Source organism: Helicoverpa zea, chromosome 12, assembly GCF_022581195.2.
Source record: "Helicoverpa zea isolate HzStark_Cry1AcR chromosome 12, ilHelZeax1.1, whole genome shotgun sequence".
Taxonomy (NCBI): domain Eukaryota; kingdom Metazoa; phylum Arthropoda; class Insecta; order Lepidoptera; family Noctuidae; genus Helicoverpa; species Helicoverpa zea.
In genome coordinates, this window is record NC_061463.1 from 6875525 (window position 1) to 6894940 (window position 19416).

Below are 19416 nucleotides of genomic sequence, written 5' to 3' on the forward strand. Positions count from 1 at the left end.
GCTTTTTGTGCTCATTGTTTTAAACAAAAGTGTGTCCTGTTTATGTTTTTGCAATGTAGGTATTGGAGTTATTGTAAGCTCTCTCAGAAACTTCATTAAAATGTGATTAGAAAAAATTCACTGTAAGATAACCCATTTACTAGGGACTTATTTTTAGCCGGATGTGCAGAGTAGCTACTTCGAGACATTAGTAGCGTGAAGCTATTTTATAATAGGTTTCTGTTATTTAAGTAACCGGAAGATCCGTAAAGGATTGTATGACAGGTACCTACAGGGGCCCGATTCTCCTAATTATACTTAAGCGCCATACGATTCACGTTCGACTCGATTCGACTGAGATCCCAATCCCGACTCGATTACGATTGAAGCGTATGTGGCATTCCGCTATTTTTTCTTTGAAATAAACATTTTTATCCTTTTCTGTCATTCAATAATGAATCGTTTTGTCTGCAAATGATTTACGATTGCAAAATGATTGTACAGCAAACTACCGTATAGACCAAAATCACCAATATAGCAGACCAATCGCACACCAATCAAATGTCAATCGAATACGATTGGTCTTTTATTAGTAGCAGAATGCCCGATATGGTTAAAACTGCTATTGCGATCATATTGCGATTCGTTTTCTATTCAATTTTGACATTATTAACTTAGGAGAATCGGGCCCCAGGGCCGAACCTATTGTGAATTGGGCTGCGGGATATTACCGCGGCCCTGGTACATAAAAGCCCTATAAGAAGAAACACGACGGATTTTTAGTCAGAAAGGCTGACACTCCCTCATCGCTGCTAAACCACAGCGGCCATTTGATAATTTTTAACTTTGGAAAAAAAAGAAAGCCGTACCGACTCCCGACACAACACATATCCAGATCCTAGTCTCTAAAGTCCCGCTCTCGGTCTCTGAAAAATGACATTAAACATGGTTTCCACTGATCATAATCAATCATTTGGTGCAGTCTTCTGCACCCTTATGTATCTTAATTATCTTGAACTTTAAGAATACATAGGTACATTATGATGACTAGGTACTCTACCCTGGAAAAAGAGATTGGTACCCACCTACTAGCAACAAGAGAAGAAAATAAAAATATTTAAAACAAATAGGTAAAGGTTATCTTGCCTAGTTATTAATAGATATTGTAGTAACTTCTATCAATCAGCTTAGTTTAACGTTACTATCAATGTTGGTTGTGAATCATTGTGGGTGGCCCCACCGACCTCGAGTGAAGGCTTTGAAAAGTCCCGATACGATCGGTCACAAAGTGGTCAAGTTATTTGCAGGACTTTATAAATAGTCCACTTGTTTACACCGTGTTGCCGATAGATAACAGCCACAGCTACGTCCAGATTCCAGATGTTTCCAGAATGCATTTCTTCGGCTATTTGCATAGACGTCAAACAAAATTCAAAGTCGTTGTTCATATTTATAAAATGACTATTTTTTTTTACTCATAGGTATACACAACATTAAAATATGTACTTAATGAATATGTCCTGTTTGGCTTTAAATTCAAATAAGTATGATACGTCGCTTCGGCGTCGTCTAATTTATTTATTTGTTTGTAGAGATAAGTTATTTACATATCGCATCAATGCATTACGATCACTAACGAGTATCATTGACTGGTAATAACCGGTAGAGATGTGGAGCAACTAAGCTGCCTTTATCTAGAATATGCTATAACAATCGCACCTAATATTCTAGTCTAGTTGATTTGATTCAGCTCATTACACGCGAATGTCTTGTTTTTGCCATTCCAACTACTGAACATCTGTTCAAATACGTATACAGTTTTTTGAGGCCGAATAGGGTAAAAAAAACGTATTTTCACTTAATATTTTTCTTCAAGATACCTCTTTCCTAAAACGAGCATTGAAAACGTAACTCTTCTTTTAGTGCAGTCGGGTAATCCTAGTCAACAAACTACCGACCTAGGGCTTTTCGCAGTAGTAGCAGTGTAGGTACAAATGACGATTGAGCCTTTTTAGAAGCTTCGTGTCGTGTGCCTTCGAGAAAGTAGGACTGTAACTGTATTTATAAGGATTTATTCTGCATCTTGGATCCTTACTTTTCTTTTAATTGAGATAGCTAGTATTATCTTCAGTGTTTTACGACTTCGGCTTGTGATAGACACCGGAGCTCGGTGTTATCAAGGCGATTGTAACCATGTGCAGCAGTAAATCGTAAAATATTACTTACTACTACGACATTACTTGAAATATGATTGTGTATCTACTACTACTAGGTACTTATAAGTATTCGTGTAGGTACTATAAGATAATTTACTGCTAGTGTCACACACGCACAGTCGTACACGCGCGCTGTATCTACTCACCAGGGCAGCCTCGTGTACAATTCTTTTCAATTAACTTTGCCCATCTGAAATTACCATGTATTGTTATCTAAGTACTTTATATACTTATTACACCTTATTTGACGAGAATCGTCGCAATACCAAGTCACTTCAACTCGAAATTCCTGACTATATTCGTTTTGCTTAAGTAACTAGGTGCCTATTACACATGGAAACCTCCTTTCATAGAGATCTTCATCTCTGATTGATTAAAGCTTAGATTTGCTTAGATCCTGAAAAAAACTTTCAAACACAAGCATTTTACATCTGAGTACGTACGTAAATAAGATAGTAGTCTACATGTGAGCATTTCATGCAAATTCAGTCATCTTACAGAGGTCAGTTAAAAGTTTATTTACGAACAAACATCCAAAAACGCACGTTTATTACTCATACTATTTGGATATAACATAAGTAGTAGAGATACATGATAACTTGGCGATCATTAAAGTGGTTGATTAGGTTGATATAATAATAAATTATTAGGATTTTTTCTGGCACTGGCTCAGTTGGTGTTGCGCGGTCGGTAACACTGGCGCCGGAGCCGGGGTTATCGGCGAGGCGCGTGCGCGACGCCCGGCGTGCGCATAAATATCATCGCTCTCTGACAACCGGCTTCAGTCCTCAAAGTGCGTCACCATATTCACACATTACTCAAAATGGTTCGAAGTGCTCTTCGCGAAGACCGTTGTGGTTATTGCACAGCTTGCGTGCGTGCCCGTTTGTGTGCAGCCAGGGGCCGGAGTCCCGAACCTTTGGAGTGCGCCTACAAGCATATTCTGGAGTCGTACAGTCCTAATGCGAAACCAGGAAAAATACCAGAGATCCCGAAATCAGCGTGTGACTCGTGCCGGTGGACGTCGCACGCTCAGTTCCCGGAGACGCCGCCCTCGTCGAGTGATCTGAGCCTCGAGTGGAGCTCGCGCTCCTCGCAGCGCTCCCGGACGCGCCGCCGCAAGAGATAGGCCAGTGTGAAAGTGTTGAACACACCACTCGAGTTTTCATCTAGGGATACCATCCCTCAATAGCGTCGGTAGATGACACCAACGCTTGACGACCGACCACCCGGTGGCACTCCAGCCGCTCCTTCCAATTGTGATATCATAATGTATACTTGCTATTGTTAACGATATTAATTAAATTATTATTTACAATCGAATCTGTCTTTCATTAACCTTAGATCCAGATATTTTATGTGATTGCAATAATGTCTATGGTTGAGACTTTGAGTAGCTTGATGTAAGGTTTAGGTAGGTAGGTACTCATTAGGTAATGTAATATGATAGCTTTAGAGGTTGTTCTCACGAATAGAACATTTACAATGCTAGTATTAGTAAATCTTATCCTCTCTGTACCATTAGTAGGACCTCCATTTAATCTAAATTGTCATAAATGTTCATTTGAACAGGAAGCTGGGAATAATAAATTATGTGAGGTAGATACATAATGTATTATAGTTCGGCCATTCAGAGAATGCGTTCCTGACACGTCGCGATTGAACTGACGACGTAATAACATTCATTGATTATTGATATAATAATGTTGTTTTAATGCTCCTCAATTGTTAAAACGGTAAACAACCAGCAAAAATATTTTTATCGTAACTGCAACGCCATTGCAAAGTTACGTCGTCAGTTCAATCGCGACGTGTCAGGAACGCATTCTCTGAATGGCCGAACTATACTAACTGATACAATTAATGTGCTCATAAATCACAAACATCCAGAACGGATGCAAAACATTTGAAGTTCAGGTACAAAGGTCAATGTATGACCCTTCATATTGTATTAAACAAGGTCGAAATGATAGCGTGGAACTACATTGAATTGGAAGGGACGGGTTGCCCGCTGCCAAGGGATGGAACATAGGTAGTAATTTTGCCAGACCCTTTTAATTTGGTAAGTTACATTGTGGTTACATCATCAGTTTAGAAACAAAAGGAAAATTATATTATTGATACATATATGAATAACTAGTTAATTTAATTTATTCAGTAATCATTTTTCGAATAAGTTGTTGATAAAATTATGCGCCATGAAATAGATCCTGCTAGGTCACTTATAGGTATTATTAATGCGAAAGTTTGTGGGAATGTTCGTATGTATGGAGAGGATGTATGTTTGTTACTAAGGACTGTATATTAGCTAGGCCGTGCGGCTTCACCCGTTTTTAGAATCCCTCCATGTAAAACGTTTCGTTTTAGATACCTATTCATTCTTTGGTTACGTTCTAAGAGTTGTATCATGCACTGGGTAATCGAATACATTGTTGCGGAAATAATAGCAAATTACATAAGTAGTTTTTTAGGGGTTTTCAGAGGCTTTTCGGAGTCGTAAATGTGGCATGTGAACCTAGAGTAAGATGCTCAAAGCCACGATGCATTGAGGATGTATGAAAGTCGGTAGATGCCTAAAGAGAAATAGATTATGTTAAGGCTGGTCACGTCACATCCTCTCTCCTTAAACTTTGGACCATATACAGGCTAATGAAGATACCTACAGATTAACTAATGAATCTTACAACCTCTTTAACACTTTAACACTGATATAACACCAAAGTCATCTTAATTAACGCTATATTTTTACTAATTATCTTCTAGTCTAATCTTTAAGTCTTGTACAATGGTATTGTAATGAAGCACCGAGCGTGTACCTAAACGAGACCGATACTAACAGGTCATAAGTTCAATTAAATCTGGTGCTAATAAGTTGCGAACGTCACTACTTTTACGTCTTTACGTAAACGTGATTGGTGGCAGAGGTTGCCTGCTTTGGGTAGGGCTGCCATCTCGAATTTCGCCAAACCCGGACAAACATATAAAAAACCCGGACATTTGGCGTAAATCGCATTTTTTCTCCGAACGAGTACGATTTTTTTTAAACAAAATAATACCTAATTTGTAATCCATTTACTATTAACATATACTTAAATTCAATGAGGTGCTTCCTCACATGAAAAGTGTCCAGGTTTTCCCCGGACACTTCTTGAAACCCCGCCCGGACGCCCCCCGGACGGTCTCCAAACGAGGACAAATCCGGGGAAACCCGGACGGATGGCAGCCCTAGCTTTGGGTCTCGTGTTTCATCTTGAAAACATTATACTTACAGATTAACAAAAGTACCTACCTACTGTATTAAAAGTTACCTGCGCATTTCAGATCTAACGTTTGCATTTGAATCTTGGTAAATAAGTCAGGACGCTGTGACCGTTGCAAGGGTTGAAGGGATCTATTTTACAATATTAAAGCATTTTAATCGGTCTCTCAATTTTTTTTACCGTGGAGGAGTGACAAATAAATGAAGTCACATTCGCATACCTTTGGTTAGGATATTGTTATTTGCATATATATACTTATTTGGTTAAGAAGCGTTGACGAATGGACATTAAGTAACGAAAGAAATAGTACCTACGAGCGCGAGTCAGTGCAATAAAAAAAAACTGCTATGAAAAGCTGCCGAACTTATCACAATAATATGTAGTGCGTATTCACTACTGCGTAGTTAAGTTCACCTGAGTAGATAATTTGACAGATGCATTTTTGGGAAACACCCATTCAAAGACTACCTTATTATGCTCCCAATTAAGCTGGTGAAGCCGCAGTGAAACTACTCGTCTTGTATTTTTAGGAGTGTTAGACCCAAACTCACCGACAAATAAACGTCAGCTTTTCTTAAAACAAGCTTATTATAAAAAATATATATATATATGTTTAATTTTCAAAGAAAACAGTTGTTGTAAGAAGATTGAATGACGTAAATGTTGTTGGTGAACCAGGTGCGGATCCAGCCTTTAAAAAGGTTGTGGGCATACCATCACAAACATATGATGAAAACTCTTATGCATTTACATACAGAGACATGAAGAAGTCCGTAGGGGTAGTAGATACCTATATAGGGGAGTATATTCGGGGAGTACCTACATACATAAAAGAGCTAATAAAAGAGTAAGACGGTAGCACATACGGGGTTTTATAGGGGAACTAGTATGGGTATAGCACATAAGAGAGTACATAGGTCCCCTTATAGGTAGGTAAATGAGGGGTTACAAAAGGGAGTATATATGTACCTATATAAGGTGGGGAACGTAGGCTAGTACTTATACAGGGAAAATACCTATAAAATACTCCCTGAACGTAAGACAGAGTATAAGGATAAGAAATGTGAAAATTGCCCATAGTGTCCACTACGGTAGATCCGTCACTGCAGTGTACTTGAGCCTTAATATTTAGGTACTGTTGTTTAACAATATTTTGAAGCAACCAATGGATGAATTATTATGTCATGTTCAGACGAGACAAACTTCGGAAGGCACGGTCTATTGATAGAGCACAATACATAGAACTGAACGCTAGTCACTTATCTATATGCCTACTACTATTCTATAAAAATATAATTAATTGATAAACTACTTAGCAGCGAAACTATTCACTTACATTCATGAATGACAAAGAACATTATTCTAAAATGACATATATCGTGTGTAGGGACATTGCCCTCGGATCAAATGAACACTATTGATAAGCGTTCTGAAATAAGTCAGTAATGTGAAGTTGTGCAGAAAATTGCTCATAGATCATAGATCATAGTCTAATAATGCGCTCATTAAAATAAAGTAGTTACTAGAAACCGCCAGTAACAAGTTCTTTTGTCTGGCAGACCTCTTTAAAAATAGGACGACCTTTGCCATGATTTATCAATCGACTTTACGTTAATTAAACTTTTGACTTTATCATTAAGTCGAAGCAGATTTTGTTTACTCGTTGAAAGAAATGTTGCTTTTTTCAACGTCACATTCGTGTTTTTACTGATTTATAGTTACTTGAGTAGAGGAAAAAAAAGTCGTGGTGGCCTAGTGGGTAAAGGACCAACCTCTCGAGTATGAGGGCGAGGGTTCGATCCCAGGTCAGGCAAGTACCAATGCAACTTTTCTAAGTTTGTATGTACTTTCTAAGTATATCTTAGATTGGCTGTGTTTCGGATGGCACGTTAAACTGTAGGTCCCGGCTGTCCTTGAACATCCTTGGCAGTCGTTACGGGTAGTCAGAAGCCAGTAAGTCATGAGTAAGTCTGACACCAGTCTAACCAAGGGGTATCGGGTTGCTCGGGTAACTGGGTTGAGGAGGTTAGATAGGCAGTCGCTTCTTGTGTTAGACTGAAAGCCGACCCCAACATGATTGGGAAAAGGCTCGGAGGATGGATGGAGTAGAGGAAAACCCAAAGAAATGTTAATAATAAGGCAAAGATTTCTGGGGAAATAACCTCAGTATAGCGGGAGCCTAGGAACCGCGATATTCATATGTGCGTTTTCGTAAATTTATTAATGTCAATAAGACAGCATCGCCCACATAGCCTCATCTTGATTATTTCAGCATCTATTACTCCGAAGTCAATGGAAAAACCATAGGAAGTTAGGGAGATCCTTACTGCTGAACCTTTTTTTTACACCATTACGTCTAAAAATATTTTCCTAAATACTTACCTACTTGATTAGTAACTGATGTAAACTAAAACATAATGGATAAATAATTAATAATGTATACTTTTGTATAAAGAACAATATACTAGGTATGCTGCGATAAGTTCGACTAATATTACCCTCCTTCGTAAAGAGGCGACGCCAGGCGCCCCGGGTGGCGTCGCGCGTCGGCAACACGCATGCGTCCTATGTGTGATGTGCTCGTGTAAACAAATATTATTTTAGAAAAAATAACCAGGCTTGACGCTTTTGACACGTTTCTGAATTGGCTAAATCACCATATTATGTACTAAAATAATATATTTTAAAACATCATAAGTAAGAACAGGTAAGCTCCAGGTGTCACGTAGCTGGGAAGTAGTGGAAAGTCAGAATAGATAAATGTATCAGCCGCAGTAAGAGTGTCTGAGAGAACTTTAATTAAGATTTCTTTTCCTGTCCTCAAAACTTTGGTAAGTTAATAATTAATGACACAAAAAATATCCAGATATGTTTCTATTTAATTGATAATTATTTACACAGGTGCTATGTACAATCAAATATCTACATTGTAGAACAAATACATTTCGTAGAAAAGCAAGAGGTAGCCATTTCATTATTTTGATATTTTAGAATAATACATACAAGTCATAATACGTCACTTATCCATTCACAATAACATTTTGTGTTCAGTCTCACAAGGGTTCTTTAACATGTACAACCATTCCGTTTTACGCAAAACTGCAAAATATAGATTAACTAATGACAGCGATCGTCGTTATTTTTCTTGTACGGGTAATTAAATAATAACTATCATTAAAAAAATATCATTTTACTATCTATTTAACTACTATCGTAACAATCAAAGTGCCTATGTAAGTTTAATAGCAAAAAGTCGCTGTCACGAAATATTTTATCATACTTAATTGTAACGGCGGAATGTTTACTGATTAGTTGTATATTTTAGTGAGTATAGGCTGTACATTTTCAGCTCAATTACAATATAATATGGACCTACTTAAAATATTATATCTACTTATTTTGATAGGTGTCATATCTAACCTTTGCCAGTAAGAAATCCACTCGCTTCGTATTTAACCGACTTATTATCGAGTTAACTTATATTAGGGATAAAGGAATAAGGATCAACTGTTATTATTTTGACAGGTTACAAATTACAAAGTTATTTGTACACGCAACTTATGAATGAATAGCCTAGCCTATTCCTGATATCGTTATTTTAATCTACTCCATTTAAAATAACATTAGAAATTTAAGTAAACCTTTTTTACTGTTTGTTCAACCGATTTTGACTTCTATTGCGTTAGTAGTATGATTAATGGCGGCTGCAGTAAATACTTGGTATTGTAACCACTATTTTGCTTTCAATTCCGTTCTTTTGTCTACGGAATAGAAGTCAAAATCGGTTGAACAAACAGTAAAAAAGGTTTCCTTAAATTTCTAATGTTATTTTAAATGGAGTTATATGTATGTATCTGTTACGGGTAATGCTAGAAGGTGGAGTAAAGCTAGGTTTACCCGGGTTGACTTAGTATTACCCAAGCTTCTTGGGTAAAGTCCGAATAATAAGTAAAATAAATTTTAATTCGGGGTTTACCCATGCTCACCTAGGTCTACCCAACTCTGACTGGGTAATGTTAGTTGTTGCGTAATTTTCGAGCCCGTGGCGTAATTCTAGGATGAATGTGGTACTGTTGAGGAAATGTTCTCAAGGAATCAGTTTTCTGTGTGTCATGATAAACTGATTGATATTGAAAATATATAACCAGAAAAAAAAGCTAACGAGAGGTTGCAAATAAACAGTCGTTTTCAGGAGGCCAGGGTTATAAAAGGTGTAATTGCAAAACAAAATGTGCCACAAAGAAGTGTTCATGCAAAGCTGCAGGAAAATTATGAAATTCTAAATGTCACAGCTGTTTATCTTGCTCAAATAAATAATTTCAATTTGAACAACAACGACCGTTATTAGTTTTTTTTCTATTAAATCTATTAAGTTTATGCTCTTCAAGCGATTACGATCGCCTTTGTATGTTTTTTTAAATAATATATGTGTAAAATGACCTTGGATTTTCATTTCACTAATTAATTAGACAATTTTTTTACATTACCCAGTCAGAGTTGGGTAGACCTAGGTGAGCATGGGTACATCCCGAATTAATATTTATTTTACCTACTTATTATTCGGACTTTACCCAAGAAGCTTGGGTAATACTAAGTCAACCCGGGTAAACCTAGGTTTACTCCACCTTCTAGCATTACCCGTAACATATCTATCGTTAATGTTGACTTAGAATATATTAACATAGGTAAATATCTGCAAAAAAAATAAAACTCATTTCCCTTTTATAGTTTCACAAATAAAACTGTCCTATTTGTTAGTGTGTTTAGATACAAAAATGAAAAGTCGTTTCAGCTTTAAAATATTTCGTTCACATTTATTGATAAGTAATGTGACAGAAACAAGTTAAGGAGCTTTGAAAAAATAAAGATATTTTTTCAAAATATATCTACTGAACGAAAATAATACAAATCAGGTAACTTATTACTTTCATCAGGTAGGTAATGTGACAAAACATGATACATAATATATATTAAGTTCCTAAGGCTTATTGTTCAGTAAATCACAGGTCATGCGCACATTATGAGCTATGAAGATTGCTTGCATCTTGTGTTGAAATATAGAATAACGACAGGTGTACATGAGAACAGCGTGGACACAGGTTTGTTTCTTCACTAGATACGATCAATCGTCATAGGACGATAGCGTGCTCAGGACTAGCGGTACGTAAGTATTCAGATCTCACATATAGGGCCATGGAGAACCAAATGACTAGAAGAGATGTCATAACGCAAAATTTCCTAAAAAAGTAGCGTGTCAAATGCGGGTGTTCGGAGATCGAGGAAAGTTACTCGCTCCGCCCTCATACGAACTCAGAGACATTTAATGGTTACTAAAGCCATTCCTTAGTGAAGGATTTCCTTGACAATGCCACAGATTATATAATATTTACTACGTAACAGATAAATCACTCCATACAAAAAAGTCCATACCTACTGTTATAAGCACCTACAAGTTCCCCAACTACCTACAAATTCCTAGCTGCGTTATAAAATGCTCGAGCTTAAAAGCTCGAGCGCTTGATTGTTATTCCAATGCGATAGCGCACAGTTCAGTGACCGCAACCGTGCCGTGGCCGTGCTTAGGGTTGCTTCTTACAATTTATTAATATTTAAGTAGGAAAACAAAGTTACATTTATTTTAAGATAGCCTTTTTTAAAACTGAGTTTTTAAATAAAAAGTAATATCAAGAATATTTTTCTTTAGTTAACTATTGTATTGCCTACTAAAATGGAGTATGGGTACATACTACTAAATATTGCCTAATACGTAAGCATAGGTAAGTACTTAAGTAAAGCTTTCGTCAAAATCAAAGGCGGTTTCCAACTATTTTTCGAGCACAAGTGCCATAGCCCATATGGTACAACTCCGTCGAGTGTTGATACAAACCTAAAATTGACTTCTGCGTAGCGACACGCGTAATGTTCCGAGTCGTCATTAAGTTGGACCAGAACTATACCTACTTACACTCGAGATGTGTTTTGAGCTCCAAAACTCACAATACAGTTCATATAACTAAGTAGGTATCTAAAGTAAAATAAGTACCTAATGATCTCTGTCGTTAAAATCATAAAGTAGATTAGCATTAATTTATTTAAAAAAAAATTGAATTACTAGATAAGGTCATAAATATAAAATGTTTCTAAATCTTACAATAGTCGCATATAAACCAACACAACTCAAAATAATCCATCAGGGGCCTGATTCTCCTAATTTTACTTAAGCGCCATACGATTCACGTTCGACTCGATTCGACTGATATCCAATCCCGACTCGATTACGATTGAAGCGTTTGTGGCATTCCGCTATTTTTTCTTTGAAATAAACGTTTTTATCCTTTTCTGTCATTCAATAATGAATCGTTTTGTCTGCAAATGATTTACGATTGCAAAATGATTGTACAGCAAACTACCGTATAGACCAAAATCACCAAAATAGCAGACCAATCGCATACCAATCAAATGTCAATCGAATACGATTGGTCTTTTATTAGTAGCAGAATGCCCGATATGGTTAAAACTGCTATTGCGATCATATTGCGATTCGTTTTCTATTCGATTTTGACATTATTAACTTAGGAGAATCGGGCCCCAGTTTGTTAGGTAGTAAAAAACCAACAGCATAACATGCCACGAAATAAAAATAATAATATTGGAAATTGGAACGCGCGCGGCGCGTGTGACTATTGAAAGCCCTGAGCCGCGTGGGGTTACCGGTAACCCAGCGAGCGGTAGGCATTTATCGCGCGCAAGTACGTCGAGTGACAGAGGCCCATAGACATAATATAGTAAACAGGACTGCGCATATTTAACCAAAAAACGAGCCGAGTGAAACAGTTAGTACGGAGGCCGTCTGTCCCTTTCTAATAGGGTGACTATGAGATTAAGCTATGTGAGACCAATCCGAGTTTGCTAAGATTATTAAACACAGATTGGTATTGAAGTTTTAACTTACGCAGTTTGTGACCTTAAAATACTAATATAGGCTTTTAATAATTAGCGGGAATTAGCAGTAATAAAACGGGATGATTCGAAGTGCAGACTGATTTTTTTGTATTTTTGCTTCACACATAGACTGCTGAGCCATTTATATCGCCTTTCTACATTTTTTTGGGAAGCTATAACAATAGTACAACAGTTTTAAAATCCATCACCCATATTTTGACTCATTACAAGAATTCATGGACACCCTAGTTGTTTGATTTACGAAAATGTTATTATTAGCTTACCTGTGGAACGATATATTGCAACCACCATAGGAGTTACTTTCACAAGTATAAAAGCAACACTTTTTCACCATTTTAATAGTTTAAATTGATTTAATACAAAAAAATATAAACAAAATTTTAAATGCTGATTACGCGCCAAGAATGTTCAGGGTTACCACTAGAAAATAAAAAAAAGCGAAATAAAAATTTATGTTGTTTATGTTTTAAGAATAAATACGAATAAATTAATGCGATTGTTATTAATTTGTTGACTTACAATTGTTAAAATAAGATAAAAATATAAGTGATTCAATTGTTTTTTTGGGCAAAAAAAACTTGATCACAACATTTTTTTTTATGCTGGCAAGGTGTTAGAAAGAGACAAACGGCCTCCGTTCTAACTATCCCTCTCGGCTCGGATTTGCCTCTGTGTATTATGCAACCAATTTAGTACCTTATTGCGTTGGAATAGAGTTCATTTTCGTAAATATATATTTTGAGAGTGCGCAATCTTGTTTATAGTATATTACATCTATGCAGAGGCCTGACAATGCTTCACAAGGAGTTGCTCAAGTAATCATTAAATGTCTCTGAGTGCGGGGGTTGATTGTAGTAAATGATTTTGGTCACACCTACCATACTTTACTTTACCTACAAGAAGGCGCCTGACCTACCTGCCTTATGGCATCTCCATCATCATCTCGGTCATCTTTCCTTCTTAGTCTAGTGCGATGCGGTGACGGCATACGTGACGTTGGGTGGCGTGGCTGGCGGCAGCGTGGGCAGCGGCGGCGTGGGGTACACGCGGCACGGCGCGCCCGCCGGGGCTCCCAGCATGCCCAGTAATAAGTACGATACCAGCGAGCCCGATAGCAGCCCGCCGTTGTATGAAAGTGTCATCATGTTACCTGACAACGAGATACTTTTAGGTCAACATCGTCTCCCGAGCCTTTTCCCAACTACGTTGAAATCGGCTTCCAGTCTCACCAGATGCAGCTAAGTACCAGTGCTTTACAAGGAGCGATTGCCTATCTGACCTCCTCAATCCAGTTACCGGGCAACCCAGTGCGCCTTGTTAGGACTGGTAAACTTTTAGGTTTAGGAGGAAAATTTTATGACTTGGGTGTTTTAAAAACTTTGCCTGCTTCACTTACAGGTTTGTTCTACAATCTCATATGATCTATGAGCTGTGCACCAAATACAATCGATGAGTTTCTATTTATTGCACAGCTTTTTCTTTTTGGATGACTTATTTTATTTGTGCCACAAAGATAGTGCATTTATTTCAAACTTCATAAAGTAGGTAGGTAATGAAATATGTATATAGAGTAGATAGATTACTGAAAAAATATTTAAATAGGAACGGTATGCTTACCCGCGATCTCACGATGTTCCCGTCCAACGCGAGATGGCGCTAGTATCATAGGTACCGAGCCAAACAGGCCATTTGAGAAGCCAAGCACCACGGAAAATAATATAGGGTACACCTGAAATGAATTTTATTTACATTATTTACACGTGGACAAATACATCGCTCTAGAGGTCCGGGTTAGCTGTCTGTAGCTATTTCTGTATATTTCATTGACTCTCTTGGGTAGAACTCAAATGTAAGCTGAGATTATTTAGAAAACTAGCACAGTGCATTACATTCCTGCAAAATTCCCTTATTAAATTAGGGAAAGTTACTTCCGAGTGTTATAGATTGTTTTCACACGGTTTCACCAGCGTCCCGGGGGAACTTTTTCAAATACCCGGATAAAAATAGCCTATATTACTCGTGGATAGTGCAGCTTTCCAACAGTGAAAGTATTTATAAATCGGTTTGGTAGGTACTTAGTCGCGGAGCCTTTTTAGGACACACAAAAAATTTATCCTCCTTATTAGATTACCTAGGTACTATAGAAGACAATATATAGGTACGTACGTCTCCAACGATGTGAGGCGAATGTCTGGGCGCGGCGCACAGCAGCATGAGCGGCACTAACAGCAATCGCAGACCGCTCGCCATCAGCAGCTGACTGCGACTCCATTCATACGGCCATGCTGCCGCTATCTGATCAAGATATATAACTTTTTACTAAGAATTTTTGGATTTTCAGTGTTTTGGAGGGCAAAAATTATAATCCTGAGCAATAACGAGGAAATCAAAAGAGCACAAGGTGAAAATTCTTTGCACTCGAGTGCAACACGTAACTTTTTCTGCCACCTCATCGAGGAAATTACTAAATGCAAAAAAAAATATATATCCGTCCATTGTGCTATTGTTGTTAAATTAAATTATTAACATGATACTTATCCTTAAACCATAATATATTCTATGCCACCAAAGGGACCAAAATCTCGCCCTGTACAGTGAAAATCAGCACTCAAGGTCCGAGCCTGCATCTGTACCATATTAAAATTCTTAACCATGGCCAAAAGGCATTAAAAGACTTACTTTTCCAATAAAATCGAAAAGATTAAAGGCAGACATGAGTATGATCGGCATCCAGGTGCCGAGCCGGCAGGAGGGCACCTCGGAGGCGATGCCAGGATATAGACTCAACGTGGTGAAGTACACCAGTCCGATTGACACCATGTACGGGTAGATCGCTCGGGCCACTGCCCACCGAGCCAATACTCCTCCTGGAAGCACACGTAATAACATTGATGATAGTAAACAGTGCAATCAGATATGTATGTCACGCTATGTAGAACACTGGTACTCAGCTGCATTCGGTCACTTGGGAAAAGGCAGACAGATGATGATGATACAGCGCAATTGCTGCCCTAGAGACGAGCTGGATTTCGATCTATTCAGTTTCTTCCTAAGCCATAATCCTTAAACTAAGATGGACAAGGTTACAAAATGTTACCATCGACATCCGTCTTTAAAGAAAGTACTGTAGGTATTCGGTATTCCTGTTTGCTTGTTATATTCCATTAACCGATATTTTATAATTTCATCTTTCTAATAACAGCCTATGTAGAAGGTTGGTTATCATTTGTGATTCGATAAAAATAATCAAAATGGTTAGTTACGTTTGAAGGCTCTCCAGGAGGTGGGTCTTTCAGGCGACTCAAAGACCACGTCTTCTACTTTGTACGAAGGTCGTGGAGTGCGCAGAGTGGAGGAGGTCTCTGACGCCACGCTTTCAGGGAACTGCTCCACAGCGCCCTCTGCTGGCACTGGCGCGACAGCTGTCGGCGAGTACACCGGGTTGGCGAAGCTGAAGGCGTTGCTCTCGATTTCTCCTGAAAAAATAATAATCTATATAAATCAAAATGAATTGTTGTTCGTTAGTCTGATTAAAACTCGAGAACGGCTGAGCCAATTGAGCTGATTTTGGTTTTAAAATGTTTGTAGAGGTCCAGGGAAGGTTTGAACGATACGAAGTTCGCGGGAACAGCTAGTTATAAATACTTTTCATAGGTAATTATTATGTTTGTAAATCAAATATGATACATACCTTGTCCAGTTGTCGAGAGAACGGGACTTTGAAGTTTTAAAACGCCGTAACTAGCTTCACCAGCTTCACTCTCCATCTGAAATAAAATTTTAACCACTATGGTTTACTGCTCCCCGTTATTTATTTATTTCGATGTACGTAATTTCTCTATTAGTCTTACCAAGGTAGCATCTTCGTTAGGATTTAAGTGAAGCTGAATACGCCTCCTGTGGCGCGATTCATTAGTGAGGCGCAAGTAATGCTGCACGAGAGGATGCCGCATCATCACGTGATGCAACATGGAATGTCCCAGCAAGATCAGTATGGAGAACACGAAGAACATGAACGTGCTTCGCTGCGGCTGACGGAAACCGTACTTGGTGACGATTCGGTCTAAGGACACCCAAAATCCAGCAGCACCTAAAGAAATAAGAGCCTAAATACGATTTCCTTTTTTATGTTAAATTCTGCTTCTTATATCCTAAAGCTTTCCAAACATTATTACGTTGTTCAATAACAAACACAGAAAACCGAGAGGTACATTAAATGACAAAACAATAAGGTGTTTTAAGACTATTAATAGTAACTAAGTTTTAAAGTAATCTGTGCTATTACGGCCGACAGTTTGCCCGATAAGGGGGAAAAAAGGAAAATCTTGAATTCAATCAAACTATTAAGTCGGTCTGAACCGGCTAAATACCAGATCTTGCAATGTGTGTTCCACTCATTTTCGTATTATGAGCCCAAACAAACTATCGGCCGACTAAAAGTTAGTAGTGTCGATTTCCTCCTTGAGAAGATTTTTTTGTGGACTTACTCTCGCCCGCCATCACAGCCTGGGTGTACCTCGGCGGCAGGCAACCAGTGAAGCCGTAGTACGAGGCTTGCTGAACGGTACACCCGAAAGCAACCACTCCAATGGCGACCAGGTTGATGGTGTAGGACACCCGCGTCGAGAACCCGTCCCAGCCAATGTTGCACACAGCTACGAATAACATCGTCGCTAGGGAGACTAGGATGCCTGAAAGATTGAAACTTATTGGAGTATAAAGTTCTTTCAAAGACTAAAACGTAATCAGGACTGCAGTACAAAAGTAAAGATTTTGAACAGAGCGGAAAAAGATAGTAAACTCAAAACATCTTATTTCAAAAAACCTTTGCAGGCTATTATGAATTTAGATTAGATACAGATACATAGTTGCGCGATTCCAAATAGTAGATATCAGGGAAAAGATCCGACAAGAAACTCCACGGAAAACCACAATGGAAGAAATGTATGTTTCATGGCCAATTTCGAAGCTTGTGTTTTACAATGCGTTTCCGCGACAATTTAGAGGAACCGAAAAAAAGAAGATTCTCAATTCGGATGTTTGTTTCAATATTTACGCGCGTATTCAGACAAAGAGTTTTTGTAAATAAGTCTATTAATAAGTAACTAACCGAAAGTGATCCTAGTGTTGTACGTAAACAGATCGAGCAGGAGGTTGTTGAGACAGACGGCGACGCACGCCGACGCTATGTACACAGTCGACATGTCGAACATTATCGTCGTGTTCGGGTAGTGCATTTGGAAGTAGTCTACTGCCATGATGAAACTGAAATATGGAAACAAAGGTATTAACCTAATCATCACTACATAGTATAAAACAAAGTCGCTTTTTCTGTCCCTATGTCCCTTTGTACGCTTAAATCTTCAAAACTACACAACCAATTTTCATGTGGTTTTTCTAATAGATTGAGTGATTTAAGAGGAAGGCTAATATGTATAATATCATACACAAAATTGTGGGGAAATAGTGATATCCCGTGCGAAGTCGGAGCAGGTCGCTAGTATCCCATATACTTAGATTGACGTAGGCAGGTACATAAGTACCTCCTTGATGTGTACCTTAAAGTTTTCGACTTTTGACCTTAATGATTTTTTAATATAAAGACATAAATAAAGAAAGAAGCTATATTAATAGACATATTTAAAATGATTAAACCTTTTATAAGATTGAACTAAGTTTCACTGGCTAAAGCAATTTATCTTGACCAGATCACATTGTGCATGTTCAGAGGAAAAAGCTCATAGCAATTTGTTGCTTCACTTGGTTTCCCGGAAGAATTTCCGGCGCTAGGAGCAAACGGATATAAAACTATCGAAGGCATTCCATAGGTTTAAATATCCGGTGTCCGCAGGTAAAGAAACATGGATAAAAATTAATCAAGGGAAACAGTCCCTCCAGCCATCTAAACAACCCAAGTTCATAAACAGCGTAAACGTCCCTATTTCTCAAAACAATTGTTCTATTTTGAAGATCGTGAAAATATATAGCGTACAGTTATACCTACTTACTTCTATCTGTTGGTGGACTTGGGCCGTATATGTATTGCATGTTGAATAGTTACCTATTGAATGGCAGTAAGAATGCAGCTCCTGCCACGAACAGCGTGAGATACACAGAGTTGTACCGGTCCGGCGGCGGCGCCCCCGGGTCCGGCATCGATGACAAGGGCTCGCCGCGCGCCGCACGGATCGCCTCGATGCGGGCGTACCCCCGGCCTAGCGTCTCATTCATTTTGCCAAATGTATCACCACTCTCGCATTTACCTACATCCTTTATTTCTTCACAATCACACCTGTTATTTGTTTACAGTAAAAATCCTAAATCACAATTGATTTAATAAGTTCAAAACAAAATGTGCGCATGTTAGTTATTTTTAATTGATGATAGCTTTTGTTTTAAAATCTATAAGAGTCAATTTTTAATCACACCTACGTATATCCGTATTTTCTTTGTGCTTCTAAGTTTTACTTAATACTATATTCACATTTGATTAAGTTACTAATTTTGTATTAGTATAATTAAATTTGTGGTTTATTTTGAATGGTTTTGTTTGCAGAGTATTTAATATTCACTGTGTTATAAACAATATTCTTCGCCGGCGGTCTTGACAGGCAGCGAAAGAAAATCTTTTACGCATGCGCGATACACATTGATTTTCAGTGAGGGGGACAAGTTTGGGTGCGAGTCGCTACCCTTAGGCATCCCAAAGACTAAGAGCCAACAGGTTCCTTAGTAACATTTGTGGTAACTACTTACTTACAGGTAATAGTTACGAAATACTTAATACTTACCTATTAAAATAATTAGGTACAGCTAGCATTATGCATGAACATTTTATAGAGATCTAGGCTACACAGTTAAGACCACGTTAGTCGAATTCATAACTTTTCAAAGACGTTGTGTTGTGCCTGCCTACTAATTTACATTAGCTTTGAGAATCTGAATTTTTAAATCATGACGAGGAAGTCTTATTTCACAACAATTCTACTAGTGTCATC

General features: G+C 38.0%; 1 protein-coding gene across 1 annotated transcript; it reads right to left on the reverse strand.

Annotated features, from left to right (window-relative positions):
- Positions 1–13095: 13095 nt before the first annotated feature.
- LOC124634922 (equilibrative nucleoside transporter 4) lies at positions 13096–19338 on the reverse strand. Its single transcript, XM_047170607.1, has 10 exons — positions 18480–19338; positions 17529–17683; positions 16906–17109; positions 16270–16508; positions 16110–16185; positions 15682–15894; positions 15098–15285; positions 14585–14713; positions 14036–14147; positions 13096–13568 (listed from the first exon to the last, which is right to left on the reverse strand). Exons 1-10 carry the CDS (start codon positions 18647–18649, stop codon positions 13384–13386), a joined length of 1671 nt encoding a protein of 556 aa, XP_047026563.1. The 5' UTR covers positions 18650–19338; the 3' UTR covers positions 13096–13383.
- Between the last annotated feature and the right edge of the window lie 78 nt (positions 19339–19416).